The sequence below is a fragment of the Propithecus coquereli genome, unplaced genomic scaffold (genome assembly GCF_000956105.1).
Source record: "Propithecus coquereli isolate 6110/MARCELLA unplaced genomic scaffold, Pcoq_1.0 Scaffold63, whole genome shotgun sequence".
Taxonomy (NCBI): Eukaryota; Metazoa; Chordata; class Mammalia; order Primates; family Indriidae; genus Propithecus; species Propithecus coquereli.
In genome coordinates this window covers 4,830,087-4,848,437 of record NW_012152285.1, presented here as the reverse complement: position 1 = coordinate 4,848,437, position 18,351 = coordinate 4,830,087, and the positions used below count along the sequence as shown (strand labels likewise).

At 41.8% G+C, this 18,351-nt stretch overlaps 2 protein-coding genes across 2 annotated transcripts in view; both read left to right on the top strand.

Moving 5' to 3' along the window:
- LIPA (lipase A, lysosomal acid, cholesterol esterase) overlaps nucleotides 1–8,704 on the top strand; it is a 39,246-nt gene extending 30,542 nt beyond the window's left edge. The window contains exons 7-10 of the mRNA XM_012659743.1: nucleotides 828–974; nucleotides 1,872–1,943; nucleotides 6,984–7,055; nucleotides 7,906–8,704. Of these exons, the coding sequence (XP_012515197.1) occupies nucleotides 828–974; nucleotides 1,872–1,943; nucleotides 6,984–7,055; nucleotides 7,906–8,139 (525 nt within the window). The 3' untranslated portion in view covers nucleotides 8,140–8,704. The remainder of the gene's footprint in view (nucleotides 1–827; nucleotides 975–1,871; nucleotides 1,944–6,983; nucleotides 7,056–7,905) is intronic.
- A 7,719-nt stretch (nucleotides 8,705–16,423) lies between these two features.
- On the top strand, nucleotides 16,424–17,772 carry CH25H (cholesterol 25-hydroxylase). The gene has a single exon (XM_012659697.1). The coding sequence runs from the start codon at nucleotides 16,441–16,443 to the stop codon at nucleotides 17,257–17,259; it is 819 nt and encodes a 272-aa protein (XP_012515151.1). The 5' UTR covers nucleotides 16,424–16,440; the 3' UTR covers nucleotides 17,260–17,772.
- The last annotated feature ends 579 nt before the right edge of the window (nucleotides 17,773–18,351 follow it).

Below are 18,351 nucleotides of genomic sequence, written 5' to 3'. Positions count from 1 at the left end.
AACAGAGTCAAAGACCAAATATATATTTTACAATATCGTAGGACCAAATAGTAAATATATTTGGCTTTGTGGGTCATTTGGTCCCTTTTGTAACTATGCCACTCTGCCATTACAGCGTGAAAGCAATCATTAACACTATGTAGAGAGATGAGTGTGGCTGTGTTCTAACAGAACTTTATTTATAAAAACATGCAGTGCCAGGGGAGAGGGGAATGGGGAATTATTGTCTAGTGGGTATAGAGTTTCAGTTTAAGAAGATGAAAGAGTTCTGGAGATAAATAGATAGTTGCACAACAATGTGAGTGTACTTAATGCCACTGAACTGAACATGTAAAAACAGTTAAAATGGTAAATTTCATGTTATGTATCTTCTCCCACAATAAAAAAACGTTTTAAGAAAAAACCAGGTAGTGAGTTGGATTTGCACTGCTGGCCAGTAGAATCACATTAGATGTGTGCACACCCAGCAGGCGTTGCCGGTCAGTCAGCCCTCAGCTGTTTCTCAGAGTGAGATGAAAACTGTTTGGGGCTGGCCCTGGGATGAGGGATCATTAGGCCTTTTCCCACTGTAGAAGTCCATTGTAAGCTTATTTGGTTTTCTGCCTCCTCTTCATTTTGAGAATTTAAATACACGTCTGTGATGTGTGATTTTTGCCTTAATAAGCTTATTGTATAAGTGTCTAGTTTGAATGTCCACTGGTTGCCTTTTCTCCTGAGGCTATATGTGGAGACACTTGGTGCATGTCTCTGCTTCTGAGGTGGGTCACAGAGGCACATGCGCCAGAATGAAGTGCTGAAATATTCTTGCATTTCTTTTTATTTTGCAGGACTTATTTGGGGACAAGGAATTTCTTCCACAGAGTGCATTGTTGAAGTGGCTGGCTACCCATATTTGCACTCATGTCATTCTGAAGGAGCTTTGTGGAAATCTCTTTTTTGTTCTGTGTGGATTTAATGAGAGAAATTTAAATATGGTATGTATGTTTATGATAAGGCTTGATTTAAAATTCCAATGATTTCATTTTATCTGTGAATGTGCTTATTTGTGTTGGATGATGTGGGAGAGGCCAGATGACCTCATCAGAGCTCTAGAAGGTCTTTCATTTAAAAGGTGCAAGAATCAACTCTGGCAGGTGCCTAGAATACTGCACCATCTGCTGCTGTTCTGAGGCTAGTTGCTGTCAACTTCCTACATTGTACCTGCATGGAGACTGTTGAATAAGGAGATCTGTCACAATTTGTTGTAATATTTATATTTATTCTAGTGATTGGTGTCTTTTAAAAAATTACTATAAGTGTGTTTCAATTTGGAATGGCCATTTATACGCACATATATCTATAGATATACATGCACACGTACACATGTATATATATCATATATTTATTTATTTATTTATTTTATAAAATGTAAAACCTCAGCCAGCAATATGCTTGTGTTTCTAAATATATTTGTAGTTTGTAGTGTTGCATTTTGAAAACAGGTTTTAAAATTCTGGAATGAAGGCTCTGAAAAAAATTTTTTAAATGAGATTTTTTTTTCCTGATAATTAAAGCAAGGTGTGATTGTTATATAAAATTTTGGAAGTTCAGGAAAGCATGAAGAAGAAAATAAAAATGACGTGTAATGTCAACCCATATGGCATTATGCTTACCATACTGTTGCATTTCTTTCACATGTACTCTATGTGTATGGTTGTATGTGTTTTTATAGGATGTATTTGTAGTCAAAAAATTTCTTCTACTCCTGATCTTATATATTTGAAGGTATGGCTCTGTAGTTTTTAACGTTTTGAAGGGCAAAATATAATGTTTATTATCACTGTCACCTTAACGCTATTTTCATTCTTTATTTCAACGTGTTTATTTTGCAGTCGAGAGTGGATGTGTATACAACACATTCTCCTGCCGGGACGTCTGTGCAGAACATGTTACACTGGAGCCAGGTAGGTGTTCTAGGAGTGCAGTTGTGGTTCATGTAAAATCCACGTTAGAAAGGTCTGTGGGTTCCATGAAGCACCCCTCTGCCAACCCTTCCCAAATAGAAAGACAATCTGCTTACAGATATGATCTGGTTTTCTTCCCTAGGGTCCTGGGTTCTTGTCATTGTGTTTGTGTTGCTTTTGTTATCCTTGGTGGAGCATACTATGCAGACAGAGGTTCACCCAACAGCTGTCGGGGTTGACTTTTTCCCCCTTCCCTCCCCCCTCCTTCGGTTTCAGATTTATGCTCTATATTCCCTCACTTCCTTCCTTTCCATTTCCCCCTTCCCCTCTCCTTCATCTGTTTTTCATTGAGTCCTAGATTTATTTTATTTCTGTGTTGCTTCATAAAGCCTGACTTTAGAGCAGCTTTGGAGGTAGGAACTGCTATTTCAGCATTAACTCCCGAACACAATGTGCTTGGAACATCAGTGGATAAACCAGAGCTAAGCCGATCATGGACATGAATGGGAGCCACTAACTTTTAAAATATAGTTTTGATGATTTTATCACATAAATAATGCATGTCCATTCTAGGAAATTTAGAAATTACATCTAGTCAAAAAATACTATCTTAAAATGAGCATAAAATCATTCTCTAACCTTACACAGAGATAAGAAATGCGGATCCAGAGATGCTAAATGCCTCCGCATTCTACCCTACCCCTCTTGCTGCATGTCATTCCATGCATTCCAAAAAAGGCAGTTTAAGATGTGGATAGAAATAGTAGATTTGGAAATAGATTAATTAATTTTCTCCTTACTATTTTACAACTTGCTTTTCTTTTTCCACCTAACAATATGTCCATGACTTATTTCCACCTCAGGACATATTTTTGTACATTTTTTCCCCAGCTAATTTCATTTTAAATTTGAAATAACTCAGTATTTAAGCCAAGATGTTATAGGTGTCTTAGTAATTTCCAAGCACTGAACAGTCACTGCTTGCATCAGAATCATTGAATTGCTTTTAAAAGTATACTTTTTGTATACTTTTATATATTGCTTTAAAATTTTAAGTATACATTGCTTTAAAAAAGTAATGGGAGTTGGGTTTGTAGCAGAACTGCTGGGTTGGCTACCATCTAGGCTAACAAAAACTAAGACTCCTGTATCCCAATCATTTCGATGGATGAATCTGTACTTTTATATTTTTTAACAATTTTATTGAGGTATACGTGACATATAATACTTAAAGAATGCAAGTTGATATATATTGACACTCATGTACACTTGTGAGCCCATTATCACAATCAAGGTAGTGAATACATCCATTTTCCCCAGAAGTTCCCTTCTGCCCCTTTGTAACACCTCCCTCCTGGCCTCTCCCCTCCATCCCCAAGCAACAACTGATCTGCCCTCTGTCACTGTAGGTTAGCTTGCATTTTCTAGAGTTTGTATAAACTCAGTCATACATATACTTGTTTTTGTCTGGCTTCTTCTACTCAGCATAATTATTTTAAGATTCTTCCATGTTGTTGCATATATCAGTAGTTCATTTCTTTTCATTCCTGAGAATCTGTATTTTTTAAAAAATCTGCCTAGTAGATTCTTCACCCAACCAGGTTTGAGAGTCACTGATCTGGGACATCCTGATGCTTTAGTCTCCTTCCTCAGTTGCTGCAGGAACTTTGTCTGTGGGGAGTGGATAGTTCACCTCTCTCTGGGCTCATCTCTAAGGACCTAGGAGGAGCCTGGCCTGAAGCTCACTGTAGTGACCGGAAGGCTGAATGTTTAACGCTAATCCCTCAGTGCCAGAGTTTGCTGTGTCTTAGAAGAGGGGCATCTGGAAGGCATGTAGTTCATGGCCTGCTGGACACACCCTCACCACTTAAGGAATGCCCCGAAACCTTCAGAAATCTTCACATTCGTTCAGGTCTCTGCTTTTCTCCTCAGTCACATTTCTATTTATAGTCACTTGTTTTTAAAGTGTATATATATATACCCTGTCACCAAAATTCCCCTACATTTTTTAGTATACCTGGAACCTCTTACCTAATGGACATTTTCCCAAAATGCCCAATTTCTGTCTCCTCGGGAGTTCGTGCACTCCCAGAGACGCGTGGAGGGTGACCAAGCCAGGCGTGGTGACCCCAGCAGCCCACGTGTGGTACACCGCATGCCTCAGCAAAGTGCAAGTGACCACAAGACCCAGGCTTTCCGGGGCCCTTGGCAATGTCCAGACCGAGGCTATCCTGAGACTATGTCATATTACACACTTCGCCCTCCCTGTCCCAGGCCCCCACGGGGCATGATGTGTGCAGTTGAGCCATGGGATCAGCTACAGTCCAGGCTTCTGCTCTTGTTGCAGCCCCTTTCATCGAGCAGCTGGCCAAAGTCAAAGGCTGCAGGCTGAGGTCCGGAGTTCTGCTTTCTGGCCCAATTGTGACCTTGTGACTTTAGGTTTTAACCACCCTGGAACATGCTTCATGAATGTTTGCAAAGCACAGATTCACTGCAGAAGGAAGCCTGGCCCTCTGCCCTTTTGCTCACTGTGACACTCCTTTGTCTATAAAATGGTTGCTTTGCACAGCTGTTTTATAGGATCTCTCCCTGGGCTTTCCCTCCTCTGGGCTGTAGGCAAAGGGCTGCCACTCCCCTACAGGCTGTGTGTGGCTCCGAGAGGCAGCCCTAGTACCTATTGGAGAGGTTTCTGTGGAAGGTGGCCAGCCTGGATTATGTCTCACCCTCTCGCTAGCCCTGCCCAGAGCCCAGGTACTCACTCCTGTTTAAAGAAGGCTGGTTCAAACATGTCGCTACAGTGTCGCTCCGAACTACCTAACGTGCTGTTGAAAATATAGATTCTTGGGCCTATCCAAGACCTGTTGGAAATCTGAATTCCTGGGGTGTGTCCCTGGCATCTGCATTTTAATAAATACCTTAGCAGATTATGATGTCCTCTATTGTTTGAAAGCTCTTGCTTAAAAAGAATAAAAAATATCCAAAATGTACATTTTGTAGGCTTTTTAAAACACAGTAAAAAGGACATTCAGTCTAATTTTTATTATACATGTAGTATGTTTTATGCATTTGTAGAAAATATGTGAGTAAAAGAAAAAAATCACTTGGCTGTCTAGCACCCAGCAATAAGCACTATTAATATTTTGGTATAATCTGATACATTTTTGTTATAACATTTCTGTTACAAAAGTAGGATCATACTACATGGACTTTTTAATAAATTTTTGTTTAATGAAATAGCACTGTGTTTGTTAGACCACAGGCTAAGCTGCTGTAACAGAGACTCCAAAATACAGCTGCTCAATAAATAGTTTCTTTCTTTCTCATAATACAGTCCAGAGAACAGTGGCCTGGGCTGGTGGTCGAGGATGGTGGTGCGGCTGTGCCCCGTGGGGTCATGCAGGGACCCAGTTCCCTCCACGCTGTAGCTCTGCCATCCTTGGGGTGCTGTCTCTTCTGGCTGGTTGAAGCTAGGTCACCTCCATGTCTCTTCCAGCCTACAGGAAGGAGGGTGAGAGGAAGCCCAGGGCAGGTGACTTTGCATGAAGGAGATAGCTCAAAAGTGAGCAGTATGGCCACTGCCTAGGTGCTCACAGGGGGATGAGGATGTGGTTTCTATGCTGCCGCCATGGGCTTAGCAGAAGCTTTAGGGATGCTATTACAGAAAGGAAGAAGGCAAGAATGGGCACTGGGGGACACTCTCTGCCATAATAAAAAATGCCTTTCTAGGTCAGTTACTAAATATTTAAAATATTAATATTTATAATACGACATTAATATTTATTATAATATTTATGACAGTTTTCTATTGTTTGAATTTTATTTTTTATATATATATATTTTTTGTGATGATACTTTTTCTGCAAGTGCAAACCATCCTGGAATAAATATTCGTGTATTATAGATATGTCCTTATACATTAGGCAGATTTTCTTAGGACGATACATTCATAGGAATAGACTTAGTGGTAAGAGGGTAGGCATGTCTTTAAGACTTCTGATACATATTGTACTTTAGAAAAGCTGAACCTTTTTACATTTTAATTACCATTCAAGGCCTAAAAATATTTTTTGAAATATCACCTTAAAACTGTCTACCCTAATTCTATAAGCTTTTCCTCCTGATCTTTATATATGATTATCATAGAAATATAACTTCAGTCCATATTCAGTTTCATTTTCTGACTTTCCACTTAGTATTATTTATGAAAATTATTTGTAAACAGTTTTTATTTTATTTCTACTTATTACAGTGGCATGCTGTTTGTATATATTGATGTATAATATGTTCTATTTACCCAAATATCTATTATTGGACTTTAGCTTATGGAAAAGGCTTTTGTTTTTGTTACTATAAATAATGTTCTTCAGACTTCACTCTTTTTGAGATGCCTTTTCAAATGGGTAGCTTAAAGTCCTAAGTGACTCTGAGCACAAAAGTCAAGTTTAGAAGTTCATTTTGAGTTATAGGCAAGTTTTTCCTTTTTATTCTATACCTAGTCCTGGTGCTTTATGTGAATGCTGAAAGACATATGATAAAGTGAGGAACTGATGTCTGTGTGCAGTGTCAGAATAGTTTGCACTGATATATTTTCACTGAAAATTAGAGATGGGGAACAGATGTGCCAACAGGTGCTGAAAATCCATATTTTGTTCTCTGGTAAATATGCCACGTATATTTAATATCCGTCATTTGCAATGGCAAAAGCAGATGCTAAACATTTATCTTGTAGCAATCCCCAGTAGTATGTAATATCACACTTTTATTATATCAAACAGTAGAATTTTATGCAATTGATAAATATAATTTAAAGCATATCTTGTATCAGGGTAGTAGCTACCTTCCAATCATACAATGAGAAACTGAGTCATTTAGTAAAGAAGAACAAAACGATGCCATTTTATTTTAAATAATGGTTTTGAAATGAAGAGTAAATCTGGATATTAGTATAAAATTGATTTCTGAGTATATGGCTAGCTTCAACAACCTGTGATATTATCTTAAACTTCTGTGTCAAATAATTTTTTTTCCAATTATTTGTAGAACGTTAAACTTCAAAAGTTTCAAGCCTTTGACTGGGGAAGCAGTGCCAAGAATTATTTTCATTACAACCAGGTAAAGTTTTCAGTCTTTTAATTAAAGTGGGCCCTGAAAATTCATCAAGGAAGCCGGCCTATCAGGATTCTGGTCGGGTCAGGTGCTGTGTGAAGTGTTTGGGAGAGTTGACTAGATAATCTTTTCTTCCCCTCAGTCCATCCCCAAATAACCCAAGCTTTGTGGTTGGTGTTGTGTACTGGGCTGGGCCCTCTCTCTTCCTTCCCCAGCTCTAAGTAAGAACCAGCACTGTCCTGTGTCATTCAGGGTGATAGTGAACACAGAATTTAGACTCAGACAGTACTAGGTCTGTTACCCGGTAGCTGTGGAGTCTTGGCTAAATTACATCGCTCAAGCCTCTTTTTCCCTGTACAAATAAAATGATCATTTTTTGAGTGCTAAATGCACTGAAGTGTTGAGATACTCTGCCCATGTTTTTCTTATTCTGGAATGTCCCTGTGACATAGATGTGATTATCTCTGACTTAAAGATGAGGAAACTGAGGCTTGTGGAATTTCTGTGCCTTGTCTTACACCCAGAGGGAGAAGGTAGGAGGGTATGACTCCAAAGCTTCTTCAACCACTTGGTTCTAGTGCTTTGCGTCTATTACCCAGGCAGAACTACACCTTCCTCACCGGGGAGCGAGCACGTGTTATGGTGCCCAGCATATGGTAGCAGCTCCAGAGCTAGCAGTATTCTACTTAGTATTCTTTCATTTGGGGTTAGACTTCCTTTTTGTTCTGGTGATGGTAACTCAAAAAGTATGCTGATAAGGATTTTCAAAATTTAGTCTCATATTCGTAGAATAAACTTACTAGACAATGTTTAACAGAGATTGTGCGTAATGTGGTGTGGCTCATTTTTATCGTAGAGTTACCCTCCCATGTACAATGTGAAAGACATGCTTGTGCCGACTGCCGTCTGGAGTGGCGGTCAGGACTGGCTTGCGGACGTCAATGACATCAGTATCTTGCTGACTGAGATTACCAACTTGGTGTACCACAAGCGCATTCCTGAGTGGGAGCATCTCGACTTTATCTGGGGCTTGGATGCCCCTTGGCGGCTGTATAATGAGATTATTAATCTAATGAGGAAATATCCATGAAAGCCAATTGGGAAATGTACCAATGAGTCAGTGATTCAGTCATGTGAAAATGTGTTTGTTTCATTTCTGTAAAATATTTGTTTTCCTTTCCCAAGTCTTTTATATTTTTATATCCAAGAAAATGATGATGTTGAAGATGCCCTATTCTCTCTAGTTAGAATTAGAAACACCCGAGCTATTTTTTGTTTAATTATGGCTGAATATGGAAATAGTGTCTTAGCCATAGTGTTGTCTCTTTAAGTTTTTTAAAACCACTGATATGTAAAAAGGTCATTATAACCATTCTGTTTATATTGACTTTTTACCCACACACAGGACAAATTAACACATGAGCTCAGTTCTCATGTCTTTGCCTTAAAGCGCTCTCCAGTCTAATGGTCTTGTATCTAGGGATATGAATGACATTTTTTCCCTGTGTTTTCATGCATTATGTACATAGTCAAATCCAGTGCTATCTCAGCTGTGCATGTAATGAAAGATTCCATAATGAATTTTGTCAAACCTAACTGTGACAGCTGCTATTTAGCACATGTTTAAATTGCTCAGGCCAAGCCAAATAATTTTCTGGAATTTTCAAAAACAAATTGCACTGATTTTAAAAAAAGAAACTATGTTTTAAATAGCTTGAAGACTGATACACTCAGCCATCTATATTAATGAACTCTAAATTTTACAGCAGACCATAATTCTACTTGTCCGAGAAGAAAAGCCCTGTGGGGAGACTACACCACTACTTTTCCTGAGAGTAATGTACTCCTTAAACCAGCTGCTATAGCTCAGTGATGACGTCACTGTGAAGCCAAAGCGCTGTGGTCGCCCATGAGAAGTGTCCTAGTTCATTTTCACTCAGATGAAATGTGAACATGATTGTTTTCCGATGAAACCTCAGCTCAGGGATTCATTTTATTTTTTCGTTTTATATGTGCCCATATTTTTCATACATTTGCTTCGCATCCCCACGTTGGGAAGCCTATATTCATTTGCTTCTCTGGCAACATTGTTTCTTTACAATACTGTCTGATGGACAAAATGACAAGTGATATGTTTTCTTGTTGTAGTTACTTTAGTTGCAATAACAATACTTGATATTGGCTAATATGTAGGGGCAGAATAATACTTTGTAACATTTAAAGAGTCTTACTTAAACTTTTCAATAAAACCCAGTGCGCCTCATAGGCTTGAAGGATTTTGTGTGTGGATTTTGTCTTTTATTTAATAGCCATTCTATTCTTCTCTTCCTCCCTTCCTCTCTTGGCACGACTTATGCTTTCCTGTCTCATCTCCCTTTCCTCTGTCCTCCTCGTAAACCTCACTGATACTGCTCATGAATGTTTGTTCCTCTTCCATGGGGAGGAGAGAATGGCGTGGTTTGCAAACACTGGCTTTGAATGTCGTGTGTGAACGTGGTCCGTGTCGGTGAGGCTGTGAGTGGAGACTTGGCAGTGGTTACCTGCATCTGCGTGGAGTGACTGGCTGCAGGCAGGACCATGGGTTCAAGGACCGTCCATCCGACTCCCTCCTTCAACAAATGAGGCAACCAAAGCCAGCAGAGACAGATCACACCAGAGGCCTCCCCCCAAACATAGATATGAGGCCCAGTATGATCTCTCCTGCTACTCTGAGCTTGAGGGCATAGGCTATATCTTACTCATCTCTGTATACCCAGAATCTAACACAGCCTGGAATATGGTGAGTAATAAATATATGTGGATGGACAAAATGTGTGAAAAACGAGGACTTTATTTAGAAATGAAATGAATGTACAAGTAACATCGGGGAGGGTCTAAGGACTGATGTTGGAATCAGTATGATATTTCATGGCACTTGTAAAAAGAGTAAAAATTGTCCTAGACGCAAAAGGTGTGCATCCTTAGAATTCCACCCTCCTTGTAGACCTATGTCCCCCCGAAAGCCCTTATTTCACCTTTGACCAAGGCAAACGGGTTTGGCCAACCAGGTACACATACTCGACTTGGGTAGGGATGAAAAGAAAGGGACAGTGAGTGGATATTTTTGTTTGTTTTTTTCTAGTAGTAGAGAAAGAGAGAGCTTGCCAGAGAATGGCTTTGGTGCCATAGATGACTTGATTTCTCTAGCGTTGGCTGTTGCCATGGGATGCTCTCAGAGATGCCCTTGAGAGCTCAAGGTCAGTCAGGCTCCCACACACCAGGCAATAAATTGAGGAATGAACAAGGGATGCATTCCAGAGTCCAACTGGCTTACAAAGCAACAAAGTTCTCTACCTTTCATAGAGGAAGGCACTAGAGAAAGCCTCCTTATAAAAAGAAAAGTGGAGGGAGCGTGGGAAGATTTTTGTCTGCAAGGCCAAAAGTGCCCTCTTGTGGCAAATTAAAAAATGACTTTTCTTCATTCTCAGCTGTGAGTTCATTTGGTAGCCCTTCATTTTTCCGTGTAACACATATCAGAGAAGAGTTCCCAGTTGGCAGAATGTTGGCAAGTCTTCTCCTTGCCCTACAAGACTGTAGAGATATTGGTGTTCTGCTCAAAATAAGCCGCGTCAAAGCCAGTTGGAAAAGAACAGAGCCAAAATGTCACAGGATTTCTTGCGGCAAAAACCTCCAATGATGAAAAAAACTATGTGAATGCAGCCAGGATTATGAGGCTACAAAAGGCTTATGCAGCTATGTCCAAAGCAAGAGGCAAGTAATCAGTGTAATCCAACTGTTGCAGGAACAGCTGTGCAACTTCTGCACCTTTAGTGGAGTCTCCAGAGAAAAGTCTGGAAAGAAGACAAAGTAAAACTAGGTAAGTGAGTTTACGCGGAAAAACGAAGAGCTACCAAATGAATTCGCAATGGAGAATGAAGAAAAGTCATTTTCCAATTTGCCACAAGAGGGCACTCTTGGCTTTGCTGGCAAATCTTCCCAAGCTCCCTGCTACTTAACTTTTTTTTTTTTTTTGAGACAGAGTCTCACTCTTTTGCCCTGGCTAGAGTGAGTGCCGTGGCGTCAGCCTAGCTCACAGCAACCTCAAACTCCTGGGCTCAAGCGATCCTTCTGCCTCAGCCTCCCAAGTAGCTGGGACTACAGGCACATACCACCATGCCCGGCTAATTTCTCTATATATTTTTAGTTGTCCAATTAATTTCTTGCTATTTTTGGTAGAGACGGGGTCTCGCTCTTGCTCAGGCTGGTCTCGAACTCCTGAGCTCAAACAATCCGCCCGCCTCGGCCTCCCAGAGAGCTAGGATTACAGGCGTGAGCCACCGCTCCCGGCCTACTTAACCTTTTTATAAGGAGGCTTTCTCTAGTGCCTTCCTCTACAAAAGACAGAGAACTTTGTTGCTTTATAAGCTAGTTGGCAATTTAATGAAGGGTAAGGCCAACCACGGCTGTGGTTATTTCTATCCAGGATTATGGTAATTCTTGCCAAATGGATAACATCTCGAAAATGTCTGTTCCCCAAATGCGACAGGAAAATAAAAATTTTCCTAATAGGTGAATGAGTTCAGAACCTCGAACATGGATGAGGGCTGGGTGGTGGGTGGAGAAGGTTTTAACCCAGGCCTCATGCTTATTAAGAACTGAAATTTAGACTAGTGAGATTATCTCCCAGCAACGATTATTTTGTGTTTGTAGGTATTAAAAGTGTTAATTTAAAAAATGTCAACATTTAAAATATACTGTAATTTGATCTCTTGTCATTTATGTTTTAACATATGGAGAGGTTTTCAAAATAGAAACCACTCTGCTCTATTGTGATGCCTGAAAGGCAACACTGGGTATTAATTATTCTGATTTTTTAAAAAAATCATTCAAGAGTATTTTATTGTGTTGTGCTAGGTACGGATTTGAAGTTAATTTCCAGACTGAGAAAGTAAAACTTTTTCTCTGCCCAATTGTGTTAGTGTTACTAAAAATAATACTTTGCATTTTACATTGTGTTTCTGGGATTTTAAGGCCTTCTCATAAAGCTTTGATCTTTGCAACAACCAAAAGATATTTGGAAAATATCGTTTTTGGAAAAAAGATATCATGTAATTGGTGACAGGCTTTATTCTATTTGGGAGGAGGAGCAGTATCCAAAGTCTTTGGTGAGTTGGTACCAAATAACTTTGAGTTTGTATAAATACACACAGGTTTGATTGTTGTACTTTTACAAAAGTGATTTGGCCCCTAGTAATAACTAGAAAAGAAAGAATTCCTGTCCTTCAACCATGCCAGAAAGTTCATGCTGATAAAAATGATTCCCAGGAAGTCATTATCAATTGGAGAAGGACAAGAAATAGTGTGGCCAAAGTTCTAATGCCATCTGTCAGAACCCCTCCTTTTGTGGAATACCATTCCTGTAGGTAAGTAGATCTAAACTATATCAACCTGTGCTCCAGAAAAAATGATTCCATTTTTCAGCCTCAATTTAGAATCGATATCTTTTAAAATGAGTATTGAGCCGGGCATGGTGGCTCACGCCTGTAATCCTAGCACTCTGGGAGGCCGAGGCTGGCGGATTGTTTGAGCTCAGGAGTTCGAGACCAGCCTGAGCAAGAGCGAGACCCCGTCTCTACCAAAAATAGCAAGGAATTAATTGGATAGCTAAAAATATATAGAAAAAATTAGCCGGGCATGGTGATGCATGCCTGTAGTCCCAGCTACTCGGGAGGCTGAGGCAGTAGGATTGCTTGAGCCCAGGAGTGTGAGGTTCCTGTGAGCTAGGCTGACGCCACGGCACTCACTCTAGCCAGGGCAACAAGGTGAGACTCTGTCTCAAAAAAAAAAAAAAAAAAATGAGTATTGAGTCCACAGATCTCTTTCAAACACTCATTATGTATAGTATATAATGGTTGATTCCGTGGGAAAAAGTCCTAGACGATATACCCTGTGCTCTAAAAGGAACTATTCATCTATCTAGCAAGCTATTACATTTTTGCACAGATAAAAAATGTTTAAAGGTGCAAGCTTGCTTAACTCAAGAAATGACATCATTTTAGTCAATACTAAACAAGTTTCCATTTTATTTTGATCTATTAAGTGATGCTGTTTTTGGTCACCTGACAATAGTATGCCCACTTTTTCAGCATCTTCCATAATATAGGGTGGAGGGCTGATAAGATTTTAATTGATGAATTTCCCTGAGATGGTTGCATTTGTATACTAGACACAAACTGTCCTTGTCAGCTGTGTGTGACCGTGTCAGCTGCTTGTGGTTGGGACAAGAGAGAAGCTGTTGTTATTCTTCAACATGTCTCGAAGTAAGAGGGGGGAGCTGGACAGAACAGACTGAAGCTGCAGCTTTTAAGATTGCTGTACAGGGCTTTACATAATCAGCACATCAAGACTATTCTAACAATGTTAGAGGATAGAGGCACCAAAGCAGGAAAAGAATGGGTTGGTTGGGCATGAGGGCTCAAAGGAGATAGTCTTGACAGCAAATCTAATAGCTAAATCCAGATGAAGAGGCAATGCCACACACTCAGGAAAAATCTGCAAGAGCATCCAAAGCACCCAAGCATGAGAGCTGAGACCACAAGAAAAGGACAGTGTGTACTGAAAGGAAATTTGAGGTTGACTTAATTTCTGTCGAGGATAAATTCGAGTGATATTTATGAGCAGAATTCATTTGTATTACTGAGAAAATGAGCTCTATTGTACTCTTGGAGCACTCCAAAGAGTGAAGGAGAGAAAACTCTTCCTCTTTTCTCTGAGATGCTGAGTCAAGGCAGGACAATGTCTACCAGGAATGAGAAGGAAAAAAGTCCCCGGGTTGCCCTAAAAGTGAAGTGGAAATAGCACTGGGGAAGGAAGGGAGATTGGGGAGGAACCTAGAAAGGATAGGTTGTCTGACTGGAAGAAACTCATCAATAGAGAGGCCAGGGGCCTACATTGTACCTGTTTTCTGCTACCATCTAGACATCAGAGCAGCATTAGAAAAATCCATATTCTTTCCCTTTTTGCATTGGCTATAAAGAAGCTCAAAGCTACTTCTGAAACTTTAGCACATCAATAGCAAATATGCAAAGGATATAATAATATTTTTATGGCACACTAGAGTTTAAAAAAAAGAGGCTGCTGTAGGGCCAGAGACTATTGCCTAGAGGCTCCTAGGAATGGATATCTAAGGAATATCAGTATTCCCTCGGTGGCAACTGGGGGCACACACCAGTTGGGAGATTCTGAATTCTGTATTGGCCTATTATATATGTATATATGTGCTATATTATGAATTGGCCTACTGTATAATATCACATGTATATACCTATTTATATGTTGCTATATTTTAGGCCCATATATTTATCTACATTTTTATAGTACTTATTTTTCCCTTATAATATATGGTTTTATATCTTTTATTTCTCTTTACATACTCTTTTTTTCCTGTTTTTGAGACAGGGTCTCACTCTGTCACCAGGGGTAGAGTGCAGTGGAGTCATCATACTTCACAGCGACCTCAAACTCCTGGGCTCAAGCATTCCTCCTGCCTCAGCCTCCTGAGTAGCTGGGACTACAGGTACACACCACATGCCTGGCTAATTTTTCTATATTTTTTGTAAAGACAGGTTTGCCCTCTGTTCAGACTGATCTTGAATTCCTGGCCTGAAGCGATCCTCCTGCCTCAGCCTCCCAAAGCACTAGGATTACAGACATGAGCCACCTCACCTGGCCACATAATCTTATTTGATTTTAATTTCAAGTTTCTCAATTATTCTTCAGGTAACATGTGGTGTTCAAATTTAAGATAATATTTATGTTATTTGGTGTGTTCACTGTGTGCTAGGCATTCTGATTTTACTGCTGTAAACCCACAGCAGTAACAGTAAAGCCTACTTCTCAGTAGGGTGAGGAAGCCAGCTCTTTTGAGCATTGGATGAAATCACTTTGAGTAAAACATTTAGCTAATACCTGGCACCTAGTGGGTGCACATTACATGGTAGACATTACTATTACTTTTCCACTTAATACTCTCAACACACTTATAAAATGACTGCTATTATTATTTCCCTTTGGTGGGGGGAGATAAGAAAATGCAAGCTTCAAGGAGTGGAAGGCTGGCCCCCATGGCAGTGATACAAGCGACTCAGCTAGAACTGGGAGTGGTCCCTGGATTCCAAACTTCTGTCCAAAACTTCCTTAGGGGTCCCTTGTGCTTTGTCGTGTGTCAGCCACCGGGGTCAAGCGCGAGTCTTTTAGTGCTCGTCTAGGGTCTAGAGTTTTCCTACTACCGACCCTGGCGGTGGGAGAATGCAGGGGATGGTGATAGGCCCACAGCCCGGCTCTCTGGGCCAGGAGTGGTATGAGGGGAGGGAGGTGGAGGGCTGGGGGCAAGTTGGTGCCAGGAAGCCGGCAAGGATAGGGCGACATCACTTGCTCCTTCAACGGGCTCACGGAGGTTTAGGGACGCACGTATCATTCCCGTGGTGAACAAAGTAAGCAGTTTACTGATCTAATTGCTTCCATCCCAAACTGAGATGCAAAGGCTTTTTAGCCAGACTGGCTCAGGCTCTGAGTGTTAAATCCAGCGTTTCCTCCTCCAACCCCCAGCGAAGCCCAGCCCTCTCTTGGCTGCTGTGCCTCCCGGTCCGGTAGCTGGCCTGGGCGCCCGGGACGCGCCGCTGACGGTCGCCCCTGCAGCCGCCCGCCGGCACCAAAGCTCCTCTCGGGAGACGCTGGAACTGGCGGAGGTCCCATGCCGACACCCGTCCGGTTTGATTTCCTGCGCTGACCGTCACAGCCGGCGGCGGCTGGGGACCTGCGGTTCCCTCTGCGAAGGGATCATTTGCTGCTCGCTGCTGGCTCGACTGCTACCGGGTGCGCGGACATAAAAGATCCGAAGTACATGGCACGTGGCTTTAAAAAGCTTTTAAAACATGCAGTTTTACTTCTGTCTTTATGAAAACACATTGATACAGTCATTCGTATGCATTTAAAAATACAAATAATTCTGCACTGATTGCAAAAGAGCACTTTCTGGTGGCAATGGAAACACTCTCCAGGTTGGGAGCGGTTGATGACACGGGTGAATTGAGTTGTTAAAGCTCATAAAAACGCCACGCTGTAGATCTATATTTTATATTGTGTGTCAATTGTATGTCAGTTGAAAAATCTGCATGTATATGAAAAGTTACTAAGTGTCGCCGCATGCATGCATATATACAAGCCAGTTAGCTGCGTCTGTAGATGAGTATATTTACAGCAACTCCGCACAGCTCTGCCGGGTTGTTTATTCAAGCTCCGCGCTGCTGGGAAAGGGGGAGAGAGGCGGCTGACATCACTCGGGGCGGGGCCGCAAGTCCCAAGAAAAGTCTGTGGGACGGGAGCCGCAGCAGCTGTCTGGCACAGCCTCGCCATGAACTGCGGCAACTGCTCCCAGCCCCAGATCCTCTGCAGCTCTGAGCAGCTATTCCTGCAGCCCCTCTGGGACCGCCTGAGGACCTGGGAGGCCCTCATCCAGTCGCCCGTCTTCCCGGTCATCTTCTCGATCACCACCTACGTGGGCTTCTGCCTGCCCTTCGTGGTGCTGGACGGCTTGTGCCCCTCGGTGCCCGCGCTGCGGCGCTACAAGATCCACCCCGACTTCTCGCCATCCGCGCGGCAGCTGTTGCCCTGCCTGGGGCAGACGCTCTACCAGCACGTGGTGTTCGTGTTTCCCGCGACGCTGCTGCACTGGGCCCGCAGCCCGGCCCACCTGCCCCGCGAAGCTCCCGAGCTGCTCCAGCTGGTGCACCATGTCGTGTTGTGCCTGCTGCTCTTCGACACCGAGTTCTTCTTGTGGCACCTGCTGCACCACAGGCTGCCCTGGCTGTACCGCACCTTCCACAAGGTGCACCACCAGAACCCGTCCTCATTCGCGCTGGCCACGCAGTACATGAGCATCTGGGAGCTGTTTTCCTTGGGCTTCTTCGACATGGTGAACGTCACGCTGCTCGGGTGCCACCCGCTCACCGTCCTGACCTTCCACGTGGCCAACATCTGGCTGTCAGTGGAGGACCACTCCGGCTACGACTTCCCGTGGTCCACTCACAGACTGGTGCCCTTCGGGTGGTACGGGGGCGTGGCGCACCACGACCTGCATCACACTCAGTTCAACTGCAACTTCGCCCCTTACTTCACACACTGGGACAAAATACTAGGAACTCTGCGCCCCGCGCCAGTGCCCGCGTCGTGACGTGGCTGTGGTGGGTGCCTCTTTGCCTTTCACACTTGAATCAGGAGAAACACACCTGAGCTATTTTTTTTAAAGCAACTAACTTATTAACTGATGAAAATTGTTATAGATAAAATCTGATGGATTTTTGCATTCTGACAAAGTAATTTATATAATGTTGTATATTAATACAGTTGTATTTTTGGTGTTAAATTCTAGCTCACTTCAATAGCCTTGGTTCCTGGTTATAAATGAGGCATTCATCACTAGCATATTGAAATCATCTCTAAAAGGATTTGTTTGTAGAATAAGGAATTCTTAGGTTTGAAAGTGCCCTAGAACCTGGCTAAAAGAACATATTTTTATGGAAGATCTTGACTTCTGACTCTAAAAATAGTGAAACATGTTCCTGCTGGACAGTGACCAAGATTATAGCATTTTTTTCTATTTTTTCATAGAGCTGTATATTTATTTTGAAAGAAATGTTATTTGTGCTTTAAGAAAGAAAAAAATAAGAAAATGAACCAAATAAGTACTGGCTCCTGTTTCATTGGCATTTTGACGGATAAAAACTAAAGAGGGCAGAGGGAGCTGGGGTGGCGTCCATCAGCCTACCTCGGAAGAGTGGAATCTGGTGGTGGGGTGTTTTGGGAGGGGTTGTAGGAGAGAAGGAGGCAGGAGGAGGGGTCTGTTTGTCTGTTTTGGTCTAGAGATTTCACAGAGGGAAACATACTATTGTTCTGAATGCTTTTCAGCTGATTGCTGCATAACAGGCAAATAATAGAATTACTCTGTAAAGTTTTACAGAGAGATTAACACGGGGCAAACATTTGATTATTGGGGGAAGATGTTGGGGAATGAACAGAACTAGAGGAGTGCCTTGCTTTGCAAAACTGGCAAGTCAAGTATTTACACTAGAGCTGCTGCTGAATGCAGAAGGGTTTTGAGTAAGCCCCCCTTTTCATGAAGCCATGCTCAACTAGTGCAAATGATCATCAAAACCTCACCTCTGCAATCTGGAATTTTTGTATATTCTGTTTTCTTAATTAAGACATACATGCAACATGTACAGCTCTTCCTCAAAAAAAAAAAAAAAAAAAAAAAAAAAAAAAA